Source organism: Peromyscus californicus, unplaced genomic scaffold (genome assembly GCF_007827085.1).
Source record: "Peromyscus californicus insignis strain IS unplaced genomic scaffold, ASM782708v3 Scaffold_8__1_contigs__length_139910024, whole genome shotgun sequence".
NCBI classification, from domain to species: Eukaryota; Metazoa; Chordata; class Mammalia; order Rodentia; family Cricetidae; genus Peromyscus; species Peromyscus californicus.
Genome location: NW_026294606.1, coordinates 19,558,081 through 19,579,277, shown reverse-complemented (window position 1 = coordinate 19,579,277; position 21,197 = coordinate 19,558,081). Strand labels below are relative to the sequence as shown.

The following is a 21,197-nucleotide window of genomic DNA, read 5'->3' as shown; positions in this document are numbered from 1 at the left end:
TGAAAGTCTCTGAGCTGTCACTTTCTGAGTCTCCCTCTGTGGGAAATATCGACTTTTAATTCTGTGCCTCAATTCTCCTCATAAACAGATACCAAGAGCAAGGAAGCTCTTTCATTAGTTAAGGTTGAATCCTATGGGGATGATGTGCCATTATCCACTCTAAAACAGGGTTTGTTTATGATTTGATGGCATCTCCTTGCCATGTTTCTGAGGACCCTTTCTCTTAGACTCCTGCCAATGAAAATAGAAGCTATATTCCTTTTCATTTATTAAAAATTTTATACATTTTATTTTACTTAGAGTGTGAGTAGAGTGTGTACATGCTGTGGTGAACATGTGGAGGTCATGTTGGGTGTTGGTTCTCTGAGACTGAATTCATGTCATGGGCATGGTGGCAAGTACCCTTACACACAGCATTTTCTTTCCAGTCTTATATTCCCTTTAACAAGCATAGACTAGAGAGCCTTCTCCTCAGGTGCTCATAGGTTTTGTTTTTCTTTCTTAAATAGGGAAAGTTTTAGGGTGATTTTTAAAAATTTATTTTTATTTTATAGTGTTCATTGGTGTTTTGTCTGCATTTATTTCTGTGTGAGGGTGTTAGAAGCCCCGGAACTGGAGTTAGAGACAATAGTGAGCTGACATGTGGGTGCTGGGAATTGAACCCTGGGTCCTCTGGAAGGAGCAGCCTTGGTCTTAACACTGAGCTGTCTCTGCAGTCTCCAAGGGTGATTTTTAATAGGTGTCCCTGCCTTTGGGTAAGACTGGTTTACTTTCATATCTGTGTTATGATAGGAGCAGGAGTGTGCTGTTGACTTATTGTTGCTTGTTACCATCTGTGACTTGATCCCCCCCCCACTTTTAAAATGCTCTTTTAAATAATTTCTTATTTTATGTACATTGGTGTTTTGGCTGCATGTCTGTGAGGGTGTCAGACATTTTGTCTGCATGTATGTATGTTCATGTATACAGTGTGTGCCTGTTTTCCTTAAAGGTCTGAAAATAACATCAGAACCCCTGTAAGTGAAATTACAGATAGTTGTGAGCTGCCATGTGGGTACTGGGGATTGAACCTGGGTCCTATGGAAGAGCAGTTAATGCTCTTAAACCACTGAACCATCCATCTCTCAGCCCCCTTGACTTGATCCTTAAGTTGTTCTGAGACAACTATATGTGAAGGCACCATTGTTCTGTGAGGTTTCTGTTTGCTTGAGCTGTCTCATGGAAGAACTTTTCAGCATGCAGTTGCTTGCACCAGTCCCTGTGGAGGTTGGACTCCAGGGAGAGGTTACTATCACCTGTTTTCCTGCTTTCTCTCCTTCTAACCCTTTGCTGCACACTCAGACAAAGTGGAGATGCCTTTTTCAGCCTGTTAGTTACACACTGTGCAGTCCACAAATGTTTCATTGGCCTTCCCAAGGTCTCCTTTTATGGAAGACTTCCAAGGGAACAGGTTAAGATTGCCATCAAGTGGCTGCTGTTGGTAGTGGAGAGCAGCATGTTAATCTAGTTTCTTAACCTCTCTGTGCAAATCAGTGAAATTTAGGAGAATTGCTCGAGGAATAATCTGCTCTTATCTTGGCCTGCTTTGGGTTAAGAAGCCATCTTTATAATTCTGTCTATTGTCAAAGACAGATACAGGTGAAGCTGTCTGTGTTTAGGGCCCTGGAACTAGTGAGTACAGACCATTTAGAGGCAGAGTGTAGAGAATAGTTCATCCACCCATTGCCAGCCCAGGTCATGAGGAATTGCAAGAGGATCATATTTTCAGTCTTCAAAAAGATTGTTCCAGCCCAGATTCAAAGAACACACAAGGCAGAAAGCCCTATTTGTCCCCTCCCTGTTAATGGTTTTTCTACTTAAGAAAGTAAAAGCGGCATTCTCAGGATTAATGAGGATTCATTTGAAGTCTTTGGTACCTAGCAGAAAGTAAACACGCAAAGGGGGATTAGAATTGATGCTCTCCCCATAAAACAGTAGCTGCACCATGAAGCAGACCACTTGGCAATTACGTTAGACTAAGTGTGCAACATTCCAATGGTCTGGATGTCAGCATCTTGAAATCAGGATCCATTCTAAGATCAAGAACTGTAGTTTTGACCCAGCTGCCTTTGGTTTCTCCTACCAGGCTATTCTGCATGGCATGGGTAAGAAAGAACTGTCCTATGGATGGTGTAAATCAGCAGGTGCTCCTACCACTGTGCACAATTGCTTGCCCCTAAGATCTTTGAGCTGCCTGGGGTGGTAGTGGTTGAATATGGACTGACTTTGAATTGACCTTTACTGCATGAGAAAGGTGCCTGCTCATTTGGAGGGAGAAAGGAACTGATATATGAAACCATTGAAGGGAAAACCTTAGGTCCTATTTTGAATAGCTATTTAGAACCTAAAGAGGGTATTCTTCGTAGTCATTCACATTACAAATCTGTCAAGTCATATTAATAAGCCAGAATTCCTGGATTCTAGTCATCCATCTCAAGCAATATTGAACACATCAAACTTTTGAATGTGTTGGAAGGAACATTGACATTGGATCTTAATTTTCATTCTACTAGTAACTGAGTATGGATTTAGGTATACTTTACCAGAAATAATCAGAATCAGAAGTGTTTTCTTTTTTTGGAATATTTTGGATATTTTTCTGGCTAAACATCACTAATCTGAAATCCAGAGTACTTCAAAAGCTGGGCCTTTTTGAGCTTTGTAAGGGTTTTTGAATTTTGTGGGTCTGGAGGCATGGCTCAATGGTTAAGAACACCTGTTGTTGCAGATAAGATGACACAGGTTTAGTTCCCAGCACCCACATGGCAGCTCACAACTGTCTGTAATTTCACTTACAGGGATTCTGATGTTATTTTCTGGTACTCCAAGGGTACCAGGCACACATTGTACACAAACATACATACATGCAGACAAAATGTACACACACACACACACCCTGCAAGGTGGCTTTATCTTGTTAGTTGTAGCAGAAAATGACTTTAGTATTTATAGCACATTACCTGTCTTCTACTCTTTGGTTCTACAATGTATTGTTGGACCAGGTGACTTTTGTATGTTTCTGTGGAATGTGGATGGATGCATGGGAGACCTTTCTGAAGTCTCTGAAGAAACCATAATCCTGTGGTCTGCAAAATGTGAGTGCCCATCTGCTTCAATTCAAGTGGCACTTAGTCTGTATTAGTGGTGGGTGAGTTCTAAGGCCAGGAGTCATGGGGTAGTACCAAGTCAACTACAAAAGAGTGATTTTTCATTAGGAATAGTTTTGGAAGCCATCTTGATGTGGCCTGAGAGTTAAAGGAAGGTCTCAGAAATCACAATGGAGACCCAGAGAGCAGAAGATAGACACTGGACACTAGGCACTATTTCTAAACACTAGAAATAGTCACAAAATGAATTGTTGTTTTCTCATTTTTAGTATTAACTTCTAGGTATGATATTATTGAACTGTGGCATTGACTTGTTGGCATCCATTTTACAAAAACATCCTATAATTGTGTGTAATTGTGCATGCGTGGTTTGAATATGTGCAAATAGGCACTCATGTATGAAGATTAGAGAACAGCTTTCAGGAGTCCATTCTCTCTTTCTACTATGGGTTCTGGCTATCAGTCTTGCATTGCAAGGGCTTTTATCCACTGAGATGTCTTGCCAGCCAGTTTCTAAAGTGTTCTCTTAGTTTACAGTCACTGGCTGTGTATGAGAGAATCAAGCTAAAAGAACTTTGATGATGCTCCTCAGTAGCATCCTTTTCTTTAACAATTTACCAGTGAAAAATTTTGTATTCATTACTTCTTAAGTTCAAAGGACATGCATCTTTCTTTTTCCCTCCAGCAGCAATCCCCTCCCCATGTTTCTCAGTAAATTTTGCTTACACTGTATTCATAGCATGTTCAGAGTATTCTCAAAAGATTGATCATCACCATCTTTGACTTGGTATGGCTTCTTATCTACCTTTTAAAATTCATTCAGCCCTTTTCAAATATGTTTAAATACATATTTTAACAGTAATTTAAAAATCAATCTCCCTGGGCTGGAGAAATGGCTCAGTGGTTAAGAGCACTGGCTGCTATTTCAGAGGACCTGAGTTCAGTTCCCAGCAACCACACGGTGACTCACAATCATCTCTAATGGGTTCTGGTGCCCTCTTCATACAGGCGTACATGCAGATAGAGCACTCACATATGTAAAAATAAATAAATGAATCTCACCCCCCTACCTCATCCAAAATGTGTTTATTTGGATGGTTCCTAACCAATCTTAATCAGCATACTTTCAGCACTGCTTTCTCTTGAAGGAACATCCTTCTGTCCGCCATCTTTTTTCTGCCTATGCACTGATAGAGGATACTGGAACAGCCAAATCACAGACTACTGTTGTGCATGACTAAAGACTGTGGTGTGGTGATTTTTATAGCATCCTGGGCATTTCACATCCCTGACGAAGGAATGGTTCTGCACCAGACACTTTATCTTGTATTTCTTCTTCATCTCTTCTGGAGAAGGATGAAGGAGATTCTTTGAGAGAGTCATGTTTCCATAGGGAGGCTGCCTGTCACCACTTGCTTGCTCCTGTTGGGTGTACATTCGTGGGAGAATGTATATGTGTATATGTATCCCCATACTGTATATCACTGTGGAGCATTAACTGGCTTGGAATCTCCGCTATATTAGGCTATGTCTAACTCATAACAGGTATGATATTGCCTGCTTCTGTCTCCTGAGTGCTGGGACCAAAAGCATGTCACCATCACCTACATACATGTCTTTTGTTGTTGTCAGGGTCTCATGTAGTCCATGTTGTTTGGAACTAGCTCTATAGTCAGAGATGATCTCTTCTCCCTTAAAAACCTCTCTAAAAATTTTTGAATGATTTTAGGCATGGAAGCTAATTAATAAGGCAGATAATGGTAAAGACCCTTTTGTCTGTCTTGCTGTTACTCTGCCTAGTAGACGAGGAAACTAAGGCAGAGTGTTTCTGTGACTACTCATTCAGCAAGGACAGCAGGACTAGAACAGAACAGCCCATCCTGTTCTGCTTGTGCTGTCAGCTCTGACCCATCTTGCTCTTAGTGATGTCTTTGCCAGACTAAAATTTCCATGAGTGTTATTTTCTCTGAGGTGTTTTTGTTTGTTTTTGCTCTAGTTAATTGTAGAACTGTTTTATTAGCATGAACAGGGTAGCTTTACTAAATTTGCCCACCTACATGGGTCACTCTTCTAAGTTATTACAGTTAGTGGCCTCATTTTGTAATTGTATGGTGTGGACTGATGTTAACAGGGCAACTGCACGCATTACACAGTGCAGCCCCAGTTGGAAGGCTTCCAAGCCAAATCTGTGTGTTATACTCAGTTCTGCTTGGTATAGAGCCAGCGTATGAAATTTCAGTTATATAAAAACCTCCACAAGTGATACTTACTATACATTCGCCAGAGTACCTGCATTTTAATAATAATAATAATAATAATAATAATAATAATAATAGTTTTAAAAGCCAAATAGTAGCACAGTGGATAACGTCCCCCACTCCTTTTTTAAAAAAAAATTCATGCAATGAAATTTGGCCACAGAACCAGCAGACACATTATGGTATAGGCATCCCTTGACTAATTGTTGTGGGATTCCTGTAGATACCGAAGATCATAGAAGCGCCATTTCTTTGGTGGAACTGTATAGTCAGGCATGGTGTCTTGTGCTTGTAATCTCTGTTGCTTGAGAGCAAAGCAGAAGAATTTTCAGTTCAGTCCACTCTGGGCAATAGAGTGAGGTCCAACATGAATACAAATAGCCTGTGCAGATCCTTCTGTTTACTAGATTAGTTTGTCTCTAACACAGAGCAGAGAGTCTGGAAATAGCTATGTTGTCTTGTTGTTTAGGAAATAAGCACTGTAACAGACAGGTTTTTTTTTTTTTTTTTTTTTTAAAGATTTATTGTTTTTATTTTTGTGTATGGGTGATTTGCCTGCATGTATGTCTGTGTACCATGTATGTGCAGTGCCCGAGGAAGCCAAAAGAGGGTGTGAGATTCCAGTGTGAGTTGACTTTTGGGTCTTGGTAATTGATCCTGGATCCTCTGAAAGAGCACCCTAGTCTTCTGAGTCATTTCTTAAACCCAGCTGTAAAATATTGTCCTCAATTCTTTTTTTTTTTTTTTTTTTTTTTTTTAAAAGTCTGTGGTTGTTTGAATCCACAGATATGGAGTGTATGGCTATGGATTGGTAGTCTTTCATAGCTTCATACAGTCTGGTCATGAAAAGCCTACATTTCTTTTCTGAAAAATTTGAGGCTCCACAGCCTTGTAATCTGTCAGTTAACTCATGGCAGCCTCTACTGTCTCCTTTTTTTGTATGGACTTCTTGCATTGTTGGGAATAATTACACAAAACTCAAATGTTAACATGCCATGTGTCTGTTCAGCTTCGGGTTGTGAATGAACCTTTCCTTGATGTGCTACAACTCTCAAGGCTTAGCTTACCTTTCAGGTTGGTTATTTGAATTACAAAAGGTCTTAGCCTTCTGAAGCAACAGGTCTTTAAATAGTACAGTTTTAGCTTACTCAAAATGGAATAAGACGTAAAATGTCTGTCTCTTAGAAGACAAGACATCGTATGAGTTGGAATTTGCTCTGGTTATTTACTTTTTTAAGAAGCTAAATGCACCTAGAGAATTTGTTGGAGTTTTCCCAACATGATGGTAACGAAATGGTAGAGATTATTGATTATGGAAGAGGCAAAATGTGTTCTCAAGTGTCCTGAGGTTTAGGCAATATTTAGGTGACTACAGCCATGTACCTGCATGGCTGCATAGAATTGCTTTGGTATGAGATCCTTCCAGAAATTACAACCTCTTAAGAAGTAGCATTTTGAGCTCAGTGCTTTGTTTTCTGGTGTCTTCATGTCAACGTTTAGAAACTATTATGACAGCATACTGGTGTACATGTAGTGTCTGACACCTGCTTTGGGAACCAATTTGCTATTTATTCCACTTGTAACTTTGAACATTTTTGTGTCTAAGGATTTCCACTAATTCTCCTAGATAGGAATCCAGGAGAAACTAACGCTTTTCTGGGAGAGTAACAGGAATTGCTCCATGGTATATAGGAACACACTGGAAATGATTTCAAGTGCCTCTGAATAAGGAAGTCAAGATAAGCAGAGGGATAACTGCTGTTCTGTATCATAAGTCGTTTTATAAAAGTGGAGAGGAAGGCAAGTTTAAGATTGGAACTTACCTCTAACAGTAGAATATCAAACTCAAGACAATAGATAGTGGGCCAGCATTTCATCGACTGGTGTCCAACTCTCATTTGTGCCTCAGAGCCACTGAAAGGCCTGAGTGGAAGTGGGATGAACTTGTAACAGAAGATAGATGGTAAATATAAACACCTGGTTTCTTTCAGTTTGGCCTTCTCAGAGTCGGGGTGGGGGATGTGAAGGGAAACTAGAATTTGTATATGATTCTCTCAAGCTGTATATGTTACAGATACCCTTTCTCAACCTCATTTCCCCATAATTGGTATTTATCAAAATATCTGCCTATCTTTTTCCTCTTCCCTGCTCTGGGTGCTCTTCATCCTAGATTAATCCTGAAAATGGGAAAAGGGGGAAAAAAGAAGATACCCATCTCCCAAATGTCCTTAGTTGACTGTGTGATTTATGCTGCAGAGGGACATATGCCAATCACTTGCATATTGCAAGAGCGGTTTGCATGGGAAAGAGTTTTGTGGGTCTCTGTTGGGCAAGGTTGTAGAGAATCCCCTCTGTTTCTAGAAGCTGTACTTGTATGTTAATATAACTTGTCCCCTAATGCTACAGAACTCTTGAATGACCTTCTCTCTGAGGAGACATAATGACTTGGGGTATGGTTGCAAACCAGCCTAGCCTAAGCCACAGTTTTTCATCTATAAAATAGAGAGATGCACCAGGCCATCTATCTATAAGGTCCTGTTGCTAATTGTCATTTAAAAGTGGTGGGTATCACACAGACTTACAGGAAGATTGTTGCCTTCATCCTCAGGAGATGCTGTGTTTAAGTATGTCTGGCATGGTGACCTATGAAATGACCATGGTAACTAACTGCTAGAGATGATGTCAGGAAAAAGCTAGTATCTGCCTTTAGCATTTGCAAGGTTTCAATTAAGTTAGAGCTTGTGTTTTAAGAGCCAGGAAAGATTAAACAAGAGTCAAAGTATTAGGATGGGGTTTCCCAGTGCCCTGGTATAAATCTTCTATGAGAACTTTCAATGCCCCATGGAGCCAGCCCATGAATGGGCTCAGCCACCATCTTTAGTTTCCCTGTAAGAGCATAAAGAGAAAGGAGCATGTGGGTAGTGTAAAGCATGTGTTTTGCACATCATCATTGCCAGATGAAGTTCAAAAGCTTCAAAGAAATTGACTTTGAAAAATCAAAAAAGAGACATGCACTCGAGTTATTGGAGGCCAGTTGGATGCATGCCTTTTTCACCCTCAGCAGCTGCCAGGCTACAGAGCCTGTTTTGTGAAAGATCCTCAAGAAACAATGAGGGAAAACAGCTTCAGCTTGATTAGATTAGATCAATTTATGTGCCATGGGGAGGTGCCTAGCATGGCTGGGGGAGGGGTGTCCTGTGCTGGCGGTGGCTCATGCCTGCCCACTCGGTCACTTCATGAGTAATGAAGCTCCCATGGTGGCTGGAATTGCAGGAAGGAGGGAGGGGCTGGAGGAGGAGCGTGTGAAGAGAGATTTCTGCAGTCTGTCTGGAGAGCTGCCCAGATTTCCCAGCCAAAAAAACAAATAAAAATAAATAAAAGGCAAGTGCTGAATGACACAGATTATGATATTAAAAAGGGATACCATTGAAATACCGCCCTTGTTCCCGCTGTTGTTGGAGATGGGTGTGTGCAGGAGGGGAGGGGGTGTTTAGTGCACGGTACAGCAGGCCATCTCTTGAACACAAAAGTCTGTACAATTAAATTGTGACTGTCCCTTGCCAACATATCCCCTCCCCCTAAGTGCCAGAAATTCTGTAATTTTGATTTGCCTGCATTGCAGGTCCAGGGAAATGGCAGGATGGAAAGCTATTTTCTTTTGCCTTTTCTCATTTTAATTTATAAAGATGGTAAAAACCAGGGAGGGGAAAAGCCAGCCAGGTGCCCCCTCCTCTTCAATGTTCGATTCTCTTCCAGGCACATAAATAATGTTCTCTCCCGACTGTCTCCCCTCCCCCTTGGCCCCGCTGCTGTTCGGCTGTCCTATTGCCGTGCGGAATCTGCACTGCCGCTTGCTTATTACGTACAGGGGAGGATTGTTGACAAGTGCTCGGGAGCCTGCCTCACTGCGCTCTTCCTTCCTCCCTCCCTCCCTTCCTCTGTCCTTCTTCCTCTGTCTCTGCAATGATCCGGCTCTGAGGATGGCTGCTCCACGGGTCTGTCAGGTGCAGTTTTTGGTGGCTTATCTTGAGGAACCTGGGATAGAAGGTCTGTTCCTATAAATAAAAGAAAAAACAAATAGCTTGTGATTTGTTTCAGTCTGATTTGGCTTTTGTTGGAGAAATAGGCCTTTGTGGGTTTTCCTGCTGGGGGTCCTGATTCTATCTATACTGGGTGGCAAGGGACAGACAGACACACACACACACACACACACACACACACACACACAATGTAAAACGTGTTTGGATTTGCTTAATATTCTTTTAGATTTTATATCTTCCCTAAGGGCAATGGTGGCTCCTACTAGAGCCTAAAGATACCGTGGAAATTTACAAGAGAGAATTAATGCCGTTTTTAACGCATTAAGCTCTCTTGACCATTTTGACCAAATCTGCAGTTTAACCAGGCTCGTATGAATTTAGACATTTCTCTGGGGACTGACCAGCCATTCAGCAAAAGCTGATCTCTTTATTAACATTAATTTACCAACATATATGATCATTTGCCGTCATTTAAAAACAGATGATTGATTAAAGTTAAGTCATTTCATCCCCACCCTACATCAAGTTTCTTTTATAAATATGTTTGGTTTCATTTCCCTTGTTCCATTCTTTTTATGTTATTCTTCCCTTAAAATATGGTCCTTTATTTCCTTGTATTTTGTAGCATTCCATATTTGCATTAGAGTGTATGAAGTCAGATGAATATTGGAACCCATCAGTTGGGGGCAGATTGTGGCCACATTCCTACAGTCTTGCTTTTTATTATAGTCCAGCTTTTTATTTCAGTATTAGAAAGATTGTTGTTGGGAAGCGGTAGGCCTATCACCGGGTATGGTTGTTTGGACTCTCAATATAGTCATCTGAAAAGTGGGTAGGCAATTGATTTGTTTACGTGCAATTGAGGTAATGAGCTTGGAGGAAATTTCTCTCTTATGCTACAAACAAAACATAACTTGGAACCTTTGTGTGTCTAAGTGTAGCCAAGGTTTTGATAAATTGTGTGGGTCATGTGCAGCTTTGGCTAGGTATAAGCAAAGATAAGTGCACAAACTCATTAAGTTTATGACATTCATTGATGTCCTAGAACCCAGATTTTTCACTTGCTTTGGAGAACTGCTTCATTTTGGTACTTCATTTTAGGGGCAAATTCAGTGATAGGAAGCTTTGAAGATCGAACATGAGCAAACATTGTACTTTCTTATAGAAAATCTTTAGCTATCTGTATGGAATACCAAGTTTTGCCATGCCTCAATAGAAGACTTTGTAAACACTGGTCTCATTGATGCATTTTAAAACAAAAGTTAAAAAAAAAAAAAGCTCTTGTGCTTATCTGTTCCATTGTCCTGCAGCTCAATTCCCACAGCAGACTTCTAAAGGCCAGTATTGCCTGTTATGTGCTTTTTCTTATATGGAAGGCAGCTTTTGACCTTAGATGGTTGGTGCTGGGCCTTAAATCTGGGAAACCATTTTCAGTAACTGGAGATCCAAGGATCTGCACTATGGCTGAATAGGTTGCCTGGTAGGTGTATGACCTTTTTGTCAGTGTGAAATGTAAACAGATGTTGGGATGGTGGATGGATTTAGAAGTTAGAGCCTGAGATAGCGGAGTAATGATTACATATAAACACTGAAGGTGTTTGAGGGAAGTCCTGAAGTCAACTTGTTCTAATTGCAATAGATGTCATGATTAGCATGAATGAGTGAAACTGAGAAATAATTAATATATTTTGTGCTTGAGCTTTGAGCCCAAGAAATGAGGTTAATGCCAAAACAAGTGCTCTGATCACCTCTGGACTGATTCAGAATATTTTTCTGAAAACTAGAAATTTAAAAAAAAAATGTATATAAAGTTCATCTTCATCTGTCAGCTTTGTTTTGTTGATACTTGTTGTTGGAGCCTTCTTTCCTCTTGTGACTGTTGGTTAAGATGCTTGAAAAGTGGTATCTTTTGTCTTTGGGTGATATGGCTCTCTTTCACACAGGGATTAAGTCATCCAGACTATTGGTGAACCTGCTACAGTGTATTGAGATGGCCACTAGGCCTTTTCTTACATTGCTCAAAGTGAGGAAGGGCCCCGGGTGTCCTGGGGCCCTGGCTGCCTTGTTTGATCAGAAACAGTTCTCTAACCTGTAGTCCAATTTTTCCGCTGTCACCGTGTTGGGCTATAGCATCTTTTATCAAAATATGCGCCTTGCAAAGGGGGTTTAGATTTCTGAAGATTATGTTTGTGGCAACTGAGATTGGTGGGAAAATGTCTCTTGTAAATTGTTGGTATATAAAATCAGTATTAATTATCTATATTTTTTGTATGTGACAGAAATGAGTAAAATCCAGTGTTACCCCCTCTATAGTTTGAATTTATTTTGAGGTTCCATAGGGGCTGGGATTTTGATTACTTTTTTTTTTTTTTAAACTAAAATGGGAAATCTCCAATGCTGATTTGAGAGTAGACAAAGGGGAGTCTCAGTTGGCTGAGGGGTTGTTCTCGTGAGAGAGAAGGATAATTATTTCCTATAATCGGAGGTATGAAGCCATTTTCATTTGCGCCTCGTTGACCATAAGTGTCATTTAGATCCTGCCTTATGACTGTCATTTGTTCTCAGCCACATCAGTATGGATCTGGTATAAACATGTCAATGGACAAGCCAGGGCTGGGCTTCTCAGACTCTGCCCTGCTCACCCCTACCCTCCTTGTTTTGTTGGATGTTCACTGCTGACCTGCATGTGTACAGTTGAGGGTTAATATCCACATTCACATGTGAAGCTGGCCCGGCATCAGAATGCCTGTACTGTTTGAAAAGCAGACAATCCAATGTTTCATTCAAAGTCTGAGGGAACCAAGGCTCTGTTTTCTTACTAGTAATGGCGGCAAACCATGCATTCTGATTACCTCAGAGAGGGTCCCTGCCTTAACCAAGGAGGCTGCTTATTATGATCTTCCTCCCAACTGAAAGTGAACACATATGTGTGGGCACATACAGAATGATAAATTGCTGTTGAAAAAGAAAGCTCTTTGGATGCTTGACGGTTTAATATGTAATATGATACCTTGTGTCACAGTCACAGGGTGGCAGACGGCATTGGCTCTGTAACACAGAATTACCTTTTGTGCATACTTTTGTACAACAAAGCTAAAAACATTGGCTCTCCCTAATATGCTAATAAGTTTGGTGTGCTCCAGATGTTTGAGAAACACTGGCATGGCTTCAAAGCCCTTCTTGTTTTCATTTCTTTTTAACCCTTTTGGCATGTCTTTGTGGGATAGAGTTTTCCTTTGGTTTTGTATTCTGCCATTCCTTCTTTGTGTCTAAAACATAAAATCATAGGCTCTACATTTTTTCAAGGTGTTAGAAAAGAAATATCCTGTGTTTATATGTATATGTTTTGTAATCTCAAGTTATCATTGATTGCTTAAAAATACTTTAGTTGAAGGAGGCTTTGCCTAAGTTGTGTTTCACTTTGCCTACATGTTTTCATGTGAGGGCAACATGGAGAAATGCTCACCATGTACACAGGATCTCCAGTTTCCAACATGAATTCATTTTGCTCCTTTCTGCTGCTGTTCCAGACCCTTGTGTGGTGCTGGGAGGTTTTTTCATTTGTTGCTAATTTGGGAGATGGGATGAATAGCTACTGAGCTTTCAGAGTCCCTGGTAGCAGCTTGCTGTTGTATTTAATTTCTTGGAGGGGGTTATCTGGGTTGTGTAGTGGTGGACAAGTAATGTCCAGGCTGTATCACGTTGTTTCTGTCAGCTTATGGTGTCTAGTTGAAGTGGCAGGCCCAGCCCCCAAGCTGTCTTTATGCCAGTGATTCTGAATTTTCAGCTCATATTTATTGCTTTTGTGAAAGACAATAGACTGGTTTAATTTAAGTTCAACCTACTGAATATTAATGGCAGAGAACAAATGCACAGAGGCTGGCTGGATCTTAGTTAGGGCCGTTGAGTTTTCCCTCTCTGTTTAACCGCCTGTCTCCAACATATGTTTGTGTTAGCAGTAAAATGGTGGTAGTGGGGGTTTAGAAAAGATTAAAAATGGGGTGTGTGTATGGGAGGGGATGCTGTTGCATTATTTATTCTCAACTAAAAATAATAATTGATAACTTTGACAGGACTGTGTTAGCACACATTAGCCCCTCTAATGGTGCCATTCTGCCCTTTGGCATCATAGTTTATTTTTCTGATCCAGCTCTCCTAGATCAGACAGGCTCTATGATTTATTCTAAAACATGAGGAATTAAATGCAGTAGTTGGAGATGTGAAAAAGAGAATGGAAGTGAATGAGAGGGGTACTTTATCCAAGCATATAGGAAACTAAAAGTAAGTGTAATTTTCTGAATAATTTTTATACAAGATGGGAGTACTCAAATCCAAAACATGATCATGTACAGAATAAAGTCAATTCTCCTTCATAAAAGGTCTGATTCAAACACTAACTATGATGCTCTCTAGTCCTCCTTGTGGGACTTGGAATGGGAAAAACTTGAAGTGCCCTAAGGTGCTAGTTTGATAATGCCAGTGGGTAATGGAGCCCCTGTTTCTACTGCCTTTAATGTCTCAGTCTTGTCCTAGAATCAGAGCAGCTTCATTCTCTCTTGCCTCACACTGAGTGCGTAAGATCTGCTAAAAGTCCAAAGTACATCTCATACAATTTCCTCATGCAGTCCCTAGTATTTGTGCTTAATAGTTATTGTGGGGAGGGGTCCTTTGAAGACTTTTAGATGTGTACATTCACCCCCCCTACCCTTTCCTACTCTAATTGGGGGTTTTGTTTTTGTTTTTTGCTTTATTTTGTTTATATCTATCCTTGCACCTTATTATCTATCTATCTCCCTATTCATCTATCTACCTACCTATTCATCCATCTATCTATCTATCTATCTATCTATCTATCTATCTATCTATCTATCTATCTGTCATCAGCTTGATACAGTATAAATTCTGAAATGTTTCATTGAGGCTTGCCCAGTAACTGAGTAAAACCAAAACTTATTATAAGCCACAGTCATCCTAGGGTCCCCCCTGCTATATAGCCTCCCTGGTTCTGTGGGTTGAAGTCTGATTGTTCTTTGTTTTATATCTAGTATCCACTTATGAGCGAGTACATACCATGTTTGTCTTTCTGGGTTTGGGTTACCTCACTCAGGATGATATTTTCTAGTTCCATCCATTTGCCTGCAAATTTCATGCTGTCATTGTTTTTCTCTGCTGGGTAGTACTCCATTTTGTATATGTACCACATTTTAATCCATTCTTCAGTTGACAGGCATCTAGGTTGTTTCCAGGTTCTGACTATTACAAATAGTGCTTCTATAAACATAGTTGAGCATGTATCTTTGTGGTATGATTGATCATTCCTTGGGTATATGCCCAAGAGTGGTATGGCTGAGTTTCTCTTGATAAAACTACTGAAAAAAGGTAGATAGAATTTGTTGGGTATTTTTGAAATATTGCCCATGGTCATAGTCAATTGCCTGGGTTCTTATATAGGTTTACCCCAGCTTATGTATGGCTCAGGAACAATAGGTCTTCCATTAACTGACAGTGGACATGGACTTCAACTTGCTTCGCATCACCTGGGAGGGAGGACTAGTTGTGTAGAACAGGACACATGTGAATCTGGGACAAGTTCAAATTGAAGAGTCTGCTATTCCTCCTGTGTCTGCCTTGAGTTCCTGGAAGACAGGAGTAAAGCTGCAATCTTCAGAGGGCAGAGAACCATTTCTTACCGTCCTCACCCAGCAGCACTTCCCTTGGTTTCTTTCCACTGCTAAGTTTAAAGTAGTCTCCTATTCCATCTTTTTGTGTTGGTAGGTAATTTCATTCTTTACTGTTCTCCTTGCCTGGCTGCAGTGACTTGACTTCACTGCCTTTTTCCTGGGTGTGTAAAGTTTCTTAATGTGGAGTGCTAAATAAATGTAGGAACATTTGTGTTGTGTTTGGTCCCTGTGAACACAGTAGAAAACTTAATCTTCTTTCTTTCACTTTTTCCTGATAAATTTAGCCACATACACTTATATGTACTACATTTTTGAAGGGAGGGGCCTCAAATTTTATTCTTGAGTCTCTCTCTCTTACAAAGGAATTGAACTGGACTCTGGCCCCAGTCACATTTCTAATGGCTTTTGAAGTATAGTATGGCTTTTGAAGTATAGTTTGTATAGCCCCAATGATTGAGTATTCTACCCATTTCTCTACCAGCTAAACTAATGGCTGCATTAGGATTTCTAGTTTGACTCTAAGATGTGGTTATGAGGTAATGATATTTCTACATGGGACTGGTATTGATTGGTTTTAACGGCAGTTCCAAAAGTGATTTTTATTATAGTTAGTAAACATTTACTAATTGCTACTTATTTAAGAAACAGCTAGTTGGATTTCATGATAATTGTCATTTCTTTTAACTTTTCCACCCTTCAGGCACAAGAGATGATTAAAAATGTGCTTTATTTAGTCAGGTTTTTTATCCTAGCATTTAAGAGGCTGAGGGAGGAGGATCAGGCATTCAGGCCAGACTAGGCTGCACCAGACTAGGCTGCATATTGACACCCTGTCTATGTACCAACACCATCTCCTGTGTCTCTTCTTCTCCCCCACACCTATATCTTGGATTTCCTTCTCTTACTTGTTTTCTGTTAGGTAGGTCTTTGACTCCCTTATAGAATGAGGCTTAATTCTTCTTTACCCTTCCAAAGGGTTTGTATGTGCTTGTAAGTTTTCTTCTGTCCTTGTCAGCTGTTACACAGGGTCGACTGTGGAAAAATGTGGCTCCTAATAATGTATTTAAGTGTTTGTCCCTTTTCTCACCTGTAGGGCTCCTTGGTAATGACCAGTCTAAGGCATTAGGACCAGCATCAGAGCAGTCAGAGAATGAGAAGGACGATGCATCCCAAGTGTCCTCTACTAGCAACGATGTTAGTTCTTCAGATTTTGAAGAAGGGCCGTCGAGGAAAAGGTTAGTACTCAAGGCTAAAAAAAGTATTAGTGAATTCACCATGAAACAGGGACTGCAAATTTGGTTGCTAATGTTTGCCACATGGGAACAAGTGTAAGTCTACTCACAATCTCCTGATTTTCACAGAGGAGTCAGAACTGAGACTTTCTAAATAGGAATAGTAATAATCAAAGATGTTATGACCTGCCATAACAGTTGACCAGAGTCAACCATTTTGATACCTAAATAGTCATGTTTCTTCTTATAGGAGATGTTCTGAAATATATGTTAGATTTGGTTTTGCCAATTGTGAAGCGAGATCCCCCCGCCCCCCAAATATTATCGACTTAATGTGGTATTATTGAAAGGTATTGTTCTTGTCATACGAAACTAGAATTTACTCTGTATAATCTTAATATGTCTACTTTTAACCAAACTGTAGAATCAGTTCTTCACACATAACACTATCATTTCTAAATGATTTACCTACATTACTTAATATAGTTCAGTAAGGACTAAAGCTGTTTCAAGATTTGTGGCAATGATACTACATAACAGTTCTATCTGGGACTTTAAAAATCTCCTTGCTGGTATTCACCCAGTTTCATGTCTTATTGTCCACCCCCTTTCAGATTTACTTTTCAGTTTGTTTGCCTTTGATAGTTTACTGTATTATCTTTATGACTATATTATTACAAGGAGAGATTCCCTTGGTTTGAGCTTCCTGGCTCATCTCATCTTACATTATAGTTACCCTTTGGAATCCATTTAGATGTCTATCTCTAACCGAGCACACTGAAAAATTAAGGGAAAGGAAATTAGCCATGTGTTTATATTATACTTAATAGTTTTTTTTTTTTTTTTAAAGTTGAGATGCATAGCTGAGATTCTTAGTTTGCCTTTCCTAGTGTCTAACAGCATATGGTCTCTTGACTTCTACTGTCATTGCCTCTCACTTCTCACCACTGTCTTAATTAATCCATTTGATTTTTTAGTATAGTGAGCAAGAACATAAGAGGAATCTATCAGTACACAGACTCAGTGAGGGTCTCAGTGATGAGCCCGTTACTTTTTTCCATATGGATCCTCTTTCTCCTTTTGTAAAGGGAACCAGCCCTAGATTTGAAGGCTGGAGGGGGGTGGGGAGGAGAAAAAGCAGCCTCTTGAGTAAATACATTGTAATGTGTGACATTATCTGTTCCTTCTAGCCTGGGTGGTGCCCATGTCTCTGGCCTCAGCCTTCGGCCTCCTATTTGAATCTCTGGTTATATAAGCCAACATGCACTACTGCAAGTGTGACTGACCAAACCTAGTGTCAAGAGGTCTCATTCCCCGGATGACAGTGCTACTGACTTTTATACATTGTGTGGTTGGGCAGCTGAGGGAAAAGCAGTCATTTAGTCTGAATTTATACGACGATAGAACAAGGAAACAACTTGTTAGTGCTAAAATTTAACCACCACTAATCATCTATTCTGTTGTTGTGTCAAGTATCTTTCTTACTAAATTTAAGCATTTATTGTAGGGTGCTAGAGAGATGGCTCAGTAGTAAAGAGCACTTGTTGCTCTTGCAGAGGACCTGGGTTTGATTCCCAACACCGATATGGTAGCTCACAACCACCTGTAAGTCCAGTTCTAGGGATCTGATTTGTATGCGGTAACTTTCATACATCCAGGAGAAATAGTCATACATGTAAAAATAAAAAAAAAAATTTTTAAATTAAAGCAAAAGATTTCATTGGAGCTAAAGAAAATACGAGGGGAAAAGTAGCATTCATTGCAGTATCTTTTTGAGTTAACAGTCAAACTCTACTAGTAAAACTTAGCTATGTGTGTGGCTTATGGTTGGACAGGTGATGGTGAGTTTTTATAACTTTTTTTTTTTAATTTTCACAATTTTTACTAATGTATGCACATGTGTTGCTATGTTGGTATCTGCACATGAGTGGAGGTGCCTGCAGAAGCCAGGGTTGTTGGATCCTTCTGGAGCGCAAGGCTGTCTGATGTTGGTCCTGTGAATCAAATTTGTGTCCTCCTATAGAGTAGTACATGCTCTTGAAGAGTAATACATATTGTTTACTGTTCAGCTAGCTATGTAGCTCCAATAATATTTTTTGATGCTGGTGTGAGATGTCCTAATTTCCTTAGGGCTGCAGGTTTATAGACTTGAATCAGTAGTCTTGTTAGGGCCATGCGTGGCTTGGCAATGTTGCCAGGAGGTATGATATAAGTAGTATGTTTTTAAGTGTTTTACAATTTGAAGAAATCCTTTGCTTTGTTCCTGTTCCCTACTTAGTGGGTTGAATTTCAACATTGTATTTAAAAGCAGACTTGGAAATGGAATTACTGTAGATTGCTCAGTGTAGTATTTACTGTGGTACTAAGGATTAATCTTACTGTGTGTTTATCACCTCATGTATTTTACTTTTCCAATACAAAAATGGGGTGTGTATCTCTGAAGATGAAGCATCAAGCCCAGAGTAAGTATCTAATGTCGTTTGTTCTACTCTGCAGATTACATGGATTGGGTGGACTGCATGCAGCCAATGTTGCTTCTCTCTGCCATTCTTAATAGATAGTAGGAAGAATGTGTGTAGAGTCCGTTATTTAGATATTTAGAACCTGTGGAAAAAAGACCCAATCCTAAAAGTCCAGGGTCATGATTTCTATTTCTGAAGTCAACCCCATTTCTAGGAGGATCTGAACTGGTAATTGATAGCTGTTCTTTTACCTTTTAGCTACTCCTGCTGTGCATATGGTCTTAGTTGCCTTTTGTCTGTTAGCTGGGAGAAGAAGAAGAAAGTAAAGGACGGTGAGGTCATGCTGTTGATATCATCGTACTAGAGTCTATATGCAGCGAAGGCACCTCATTCTGATCTTATCTGGGCTGACTTTCTACCCAAGGAAATCATTTTTAAGTAACGAGATAGAATAATGCCAGCGTAGGCCATCTACAAAGAAAATACTGTTTTTTTAGATTATTCAGTTCAAACATAAACTGACTTTTCCTGTAAAGATTGCTGACACTTCTGGTTTCTAGATTTGGAAAGGAGATAGCACCTAGTACATGGAATTGCTGCACCTCAGCATAAAATGGAATGAAGTTTTAAGAACCACAACTGAATTGAAGTTTTAGGCATCTCTGCCAAACATATGAATTAGTAGTATTGTTTAAGGCTACATGGATTAACAGTTATTGGTGCCCCCGTAACAACCACATTTCTTTTAATATTTGATTTAGATTTTTGTGCTTTAGCTAACCAGGATTGCTGTGGGATGTCCTGTATGGCAAATGTTTTGCTCTGATTGGTTAGTAAATAAAACACTGATTGGCCAGTAGTCAGGCAGGAGGAAGTATAGGCGGGATAAGGAGGAGGAGAATTCTGGGAAATGGAAGGGTGAGTCAGAGAGACACTGCCAGCTGCCGCCATGGCAAACAGCATGTGAAGATGCCGGTAAGCCACGAGCCATGTGGCAAGGTATAGATTTATAGAAATGGATTAATTTAAGATATAAGAACAGTTAGCAAGAAGCCTGCCACGGCCATACAGTTTGTTAGCAATATAAGTCTCTGTGTTTACTTGGTTGGGTCTGAGCGGCTGTGGGACTGGCGGATGACAGAGCTTTGTCCTGACTGTGGGCCAGGCAGGACTGGAGGAAAACTCCATCTATACAGGATATTCCAAATTCTCTTACAAATGTGAAGAGTATTTTACGAACACATAAATTCTATACTGGCTTAAGGTTTTAGGGCTTTAGTGACTGAAGTGTGCTTCATATTCATAAACAAAAACAGGTAAAAAACAGAAATGTGATATCTTTGGTAAGATCATTGTGGAAGTAGATATTGATGTACTTAGTGCTTTTTTTGTATGTGCAGCTCCTCCCCCCCCCCCCCCCCCCCACTCCCTACCCCCCTTGTTTTTTTTGAGACAGTGTCTTTATTATGCTGTCCTGGAACTCACTACATAGACTGGGCTGGCTTGGAAATCAGAGACCCACCTGCCTCTGTTTCCCCAGTGCTGGTATTAAAGGTGTGCCCAACCCTGCCCTGTGTATTTATCGACCTGGTTGGCATTACTTATGCTTCTCTTTCTTAGATCTAAATGCCCTTGTATCATTTTCTTTTACTGGAATACTTTTTAGTATTTCTAATTGCTGGTGATGTGGTGGATGAACTGTCCTTTGTTTGACCCTTATTTAAAAAGTTATTTTGTGGAAGTTGTGCATATGTTATGAGTAGCAGCACTTTCTTTATTGAGAGTCATTTTTGCTCTCTATAGAATGCCATGTTAAAAGTGATTCTCCAGCAGCATACCAGTGACACTCTTTCTGTCTACTAGTTGCATGATTCTTGAAAAAGAATCTGCTGTCATTCTCCATACTAGGAATTGCTTTTACAGTTAGTTAGTAGTCAGTGTTGGTTCAAACTTGGAGATATAATTTGTCTTATGTTTTCTTGTTTGTTGGGCTTATTATATATGTTATTACTATTTAGTCTTCAGATATCACTGCTTCTACAAAATAGATGCCATTATTTCATAAAAGTGTGTGTGTGTGTGTGTGTGTGTGTGTGTGTGTGTGTGTGTGTGTGTGTGTGTGTGGTGTGTGTGTGTTCCGTACACATTTTTCTTTCCCTCCTCCCTTGGAAACTTGAACACACATATGTTATTAGTGTGCTGGAAATTGCCTTTACCTCATTGAGAGTTTACCTTTTCCAGTCTTGTTATTTTAAAAACATTTCAATTTTGTGGGGTTCTGCCTGACCTGTCAAACAGTCCTGGATAGGGAGTGAGAATTGAGAAAAAACTGCTAGGAAAAACAGAGACATGAAAGAAAATATATAGACACAGGATAG

At 40.0% G+C, this 21,197-nt stretch overlaps 1 protein-coding gene across 7 annotated transcripts in view; it reads left to right on the top strand.

The window, feature by feature from the left end:
• Nucleotides 1-21,197, top strand: part of Jarid2 (jumonji and AT-rich interaction domain containing 2) — a 187,252-nt gene that overhangs the window by 101,373 nt on the left and 64,682 nt on the right. For 3 of the 7 annotated variants that reach the window (XM_052729573.1, XM_052729572.1, XM_052729574.1), the window contains one exon: nt 16,219-16,360. The exons of 1 other annotated variant lie outside the window; for it this stretch is intronic. In XM_052729573.1, coding sequence (XP_052585533.1) covers nt 16,219-16,360 — 142 coding nt within the window. Of the gene's footprint in view, nt 1-9,289; nt 9,452-16,218; nt 16,361-21,197 lie in introns of those variants that run through there. 3 more of the 7 variants (XM_052729570.1, XM_052729571.1, XM_052729576.1) reach the window with 3 other exon arrangements.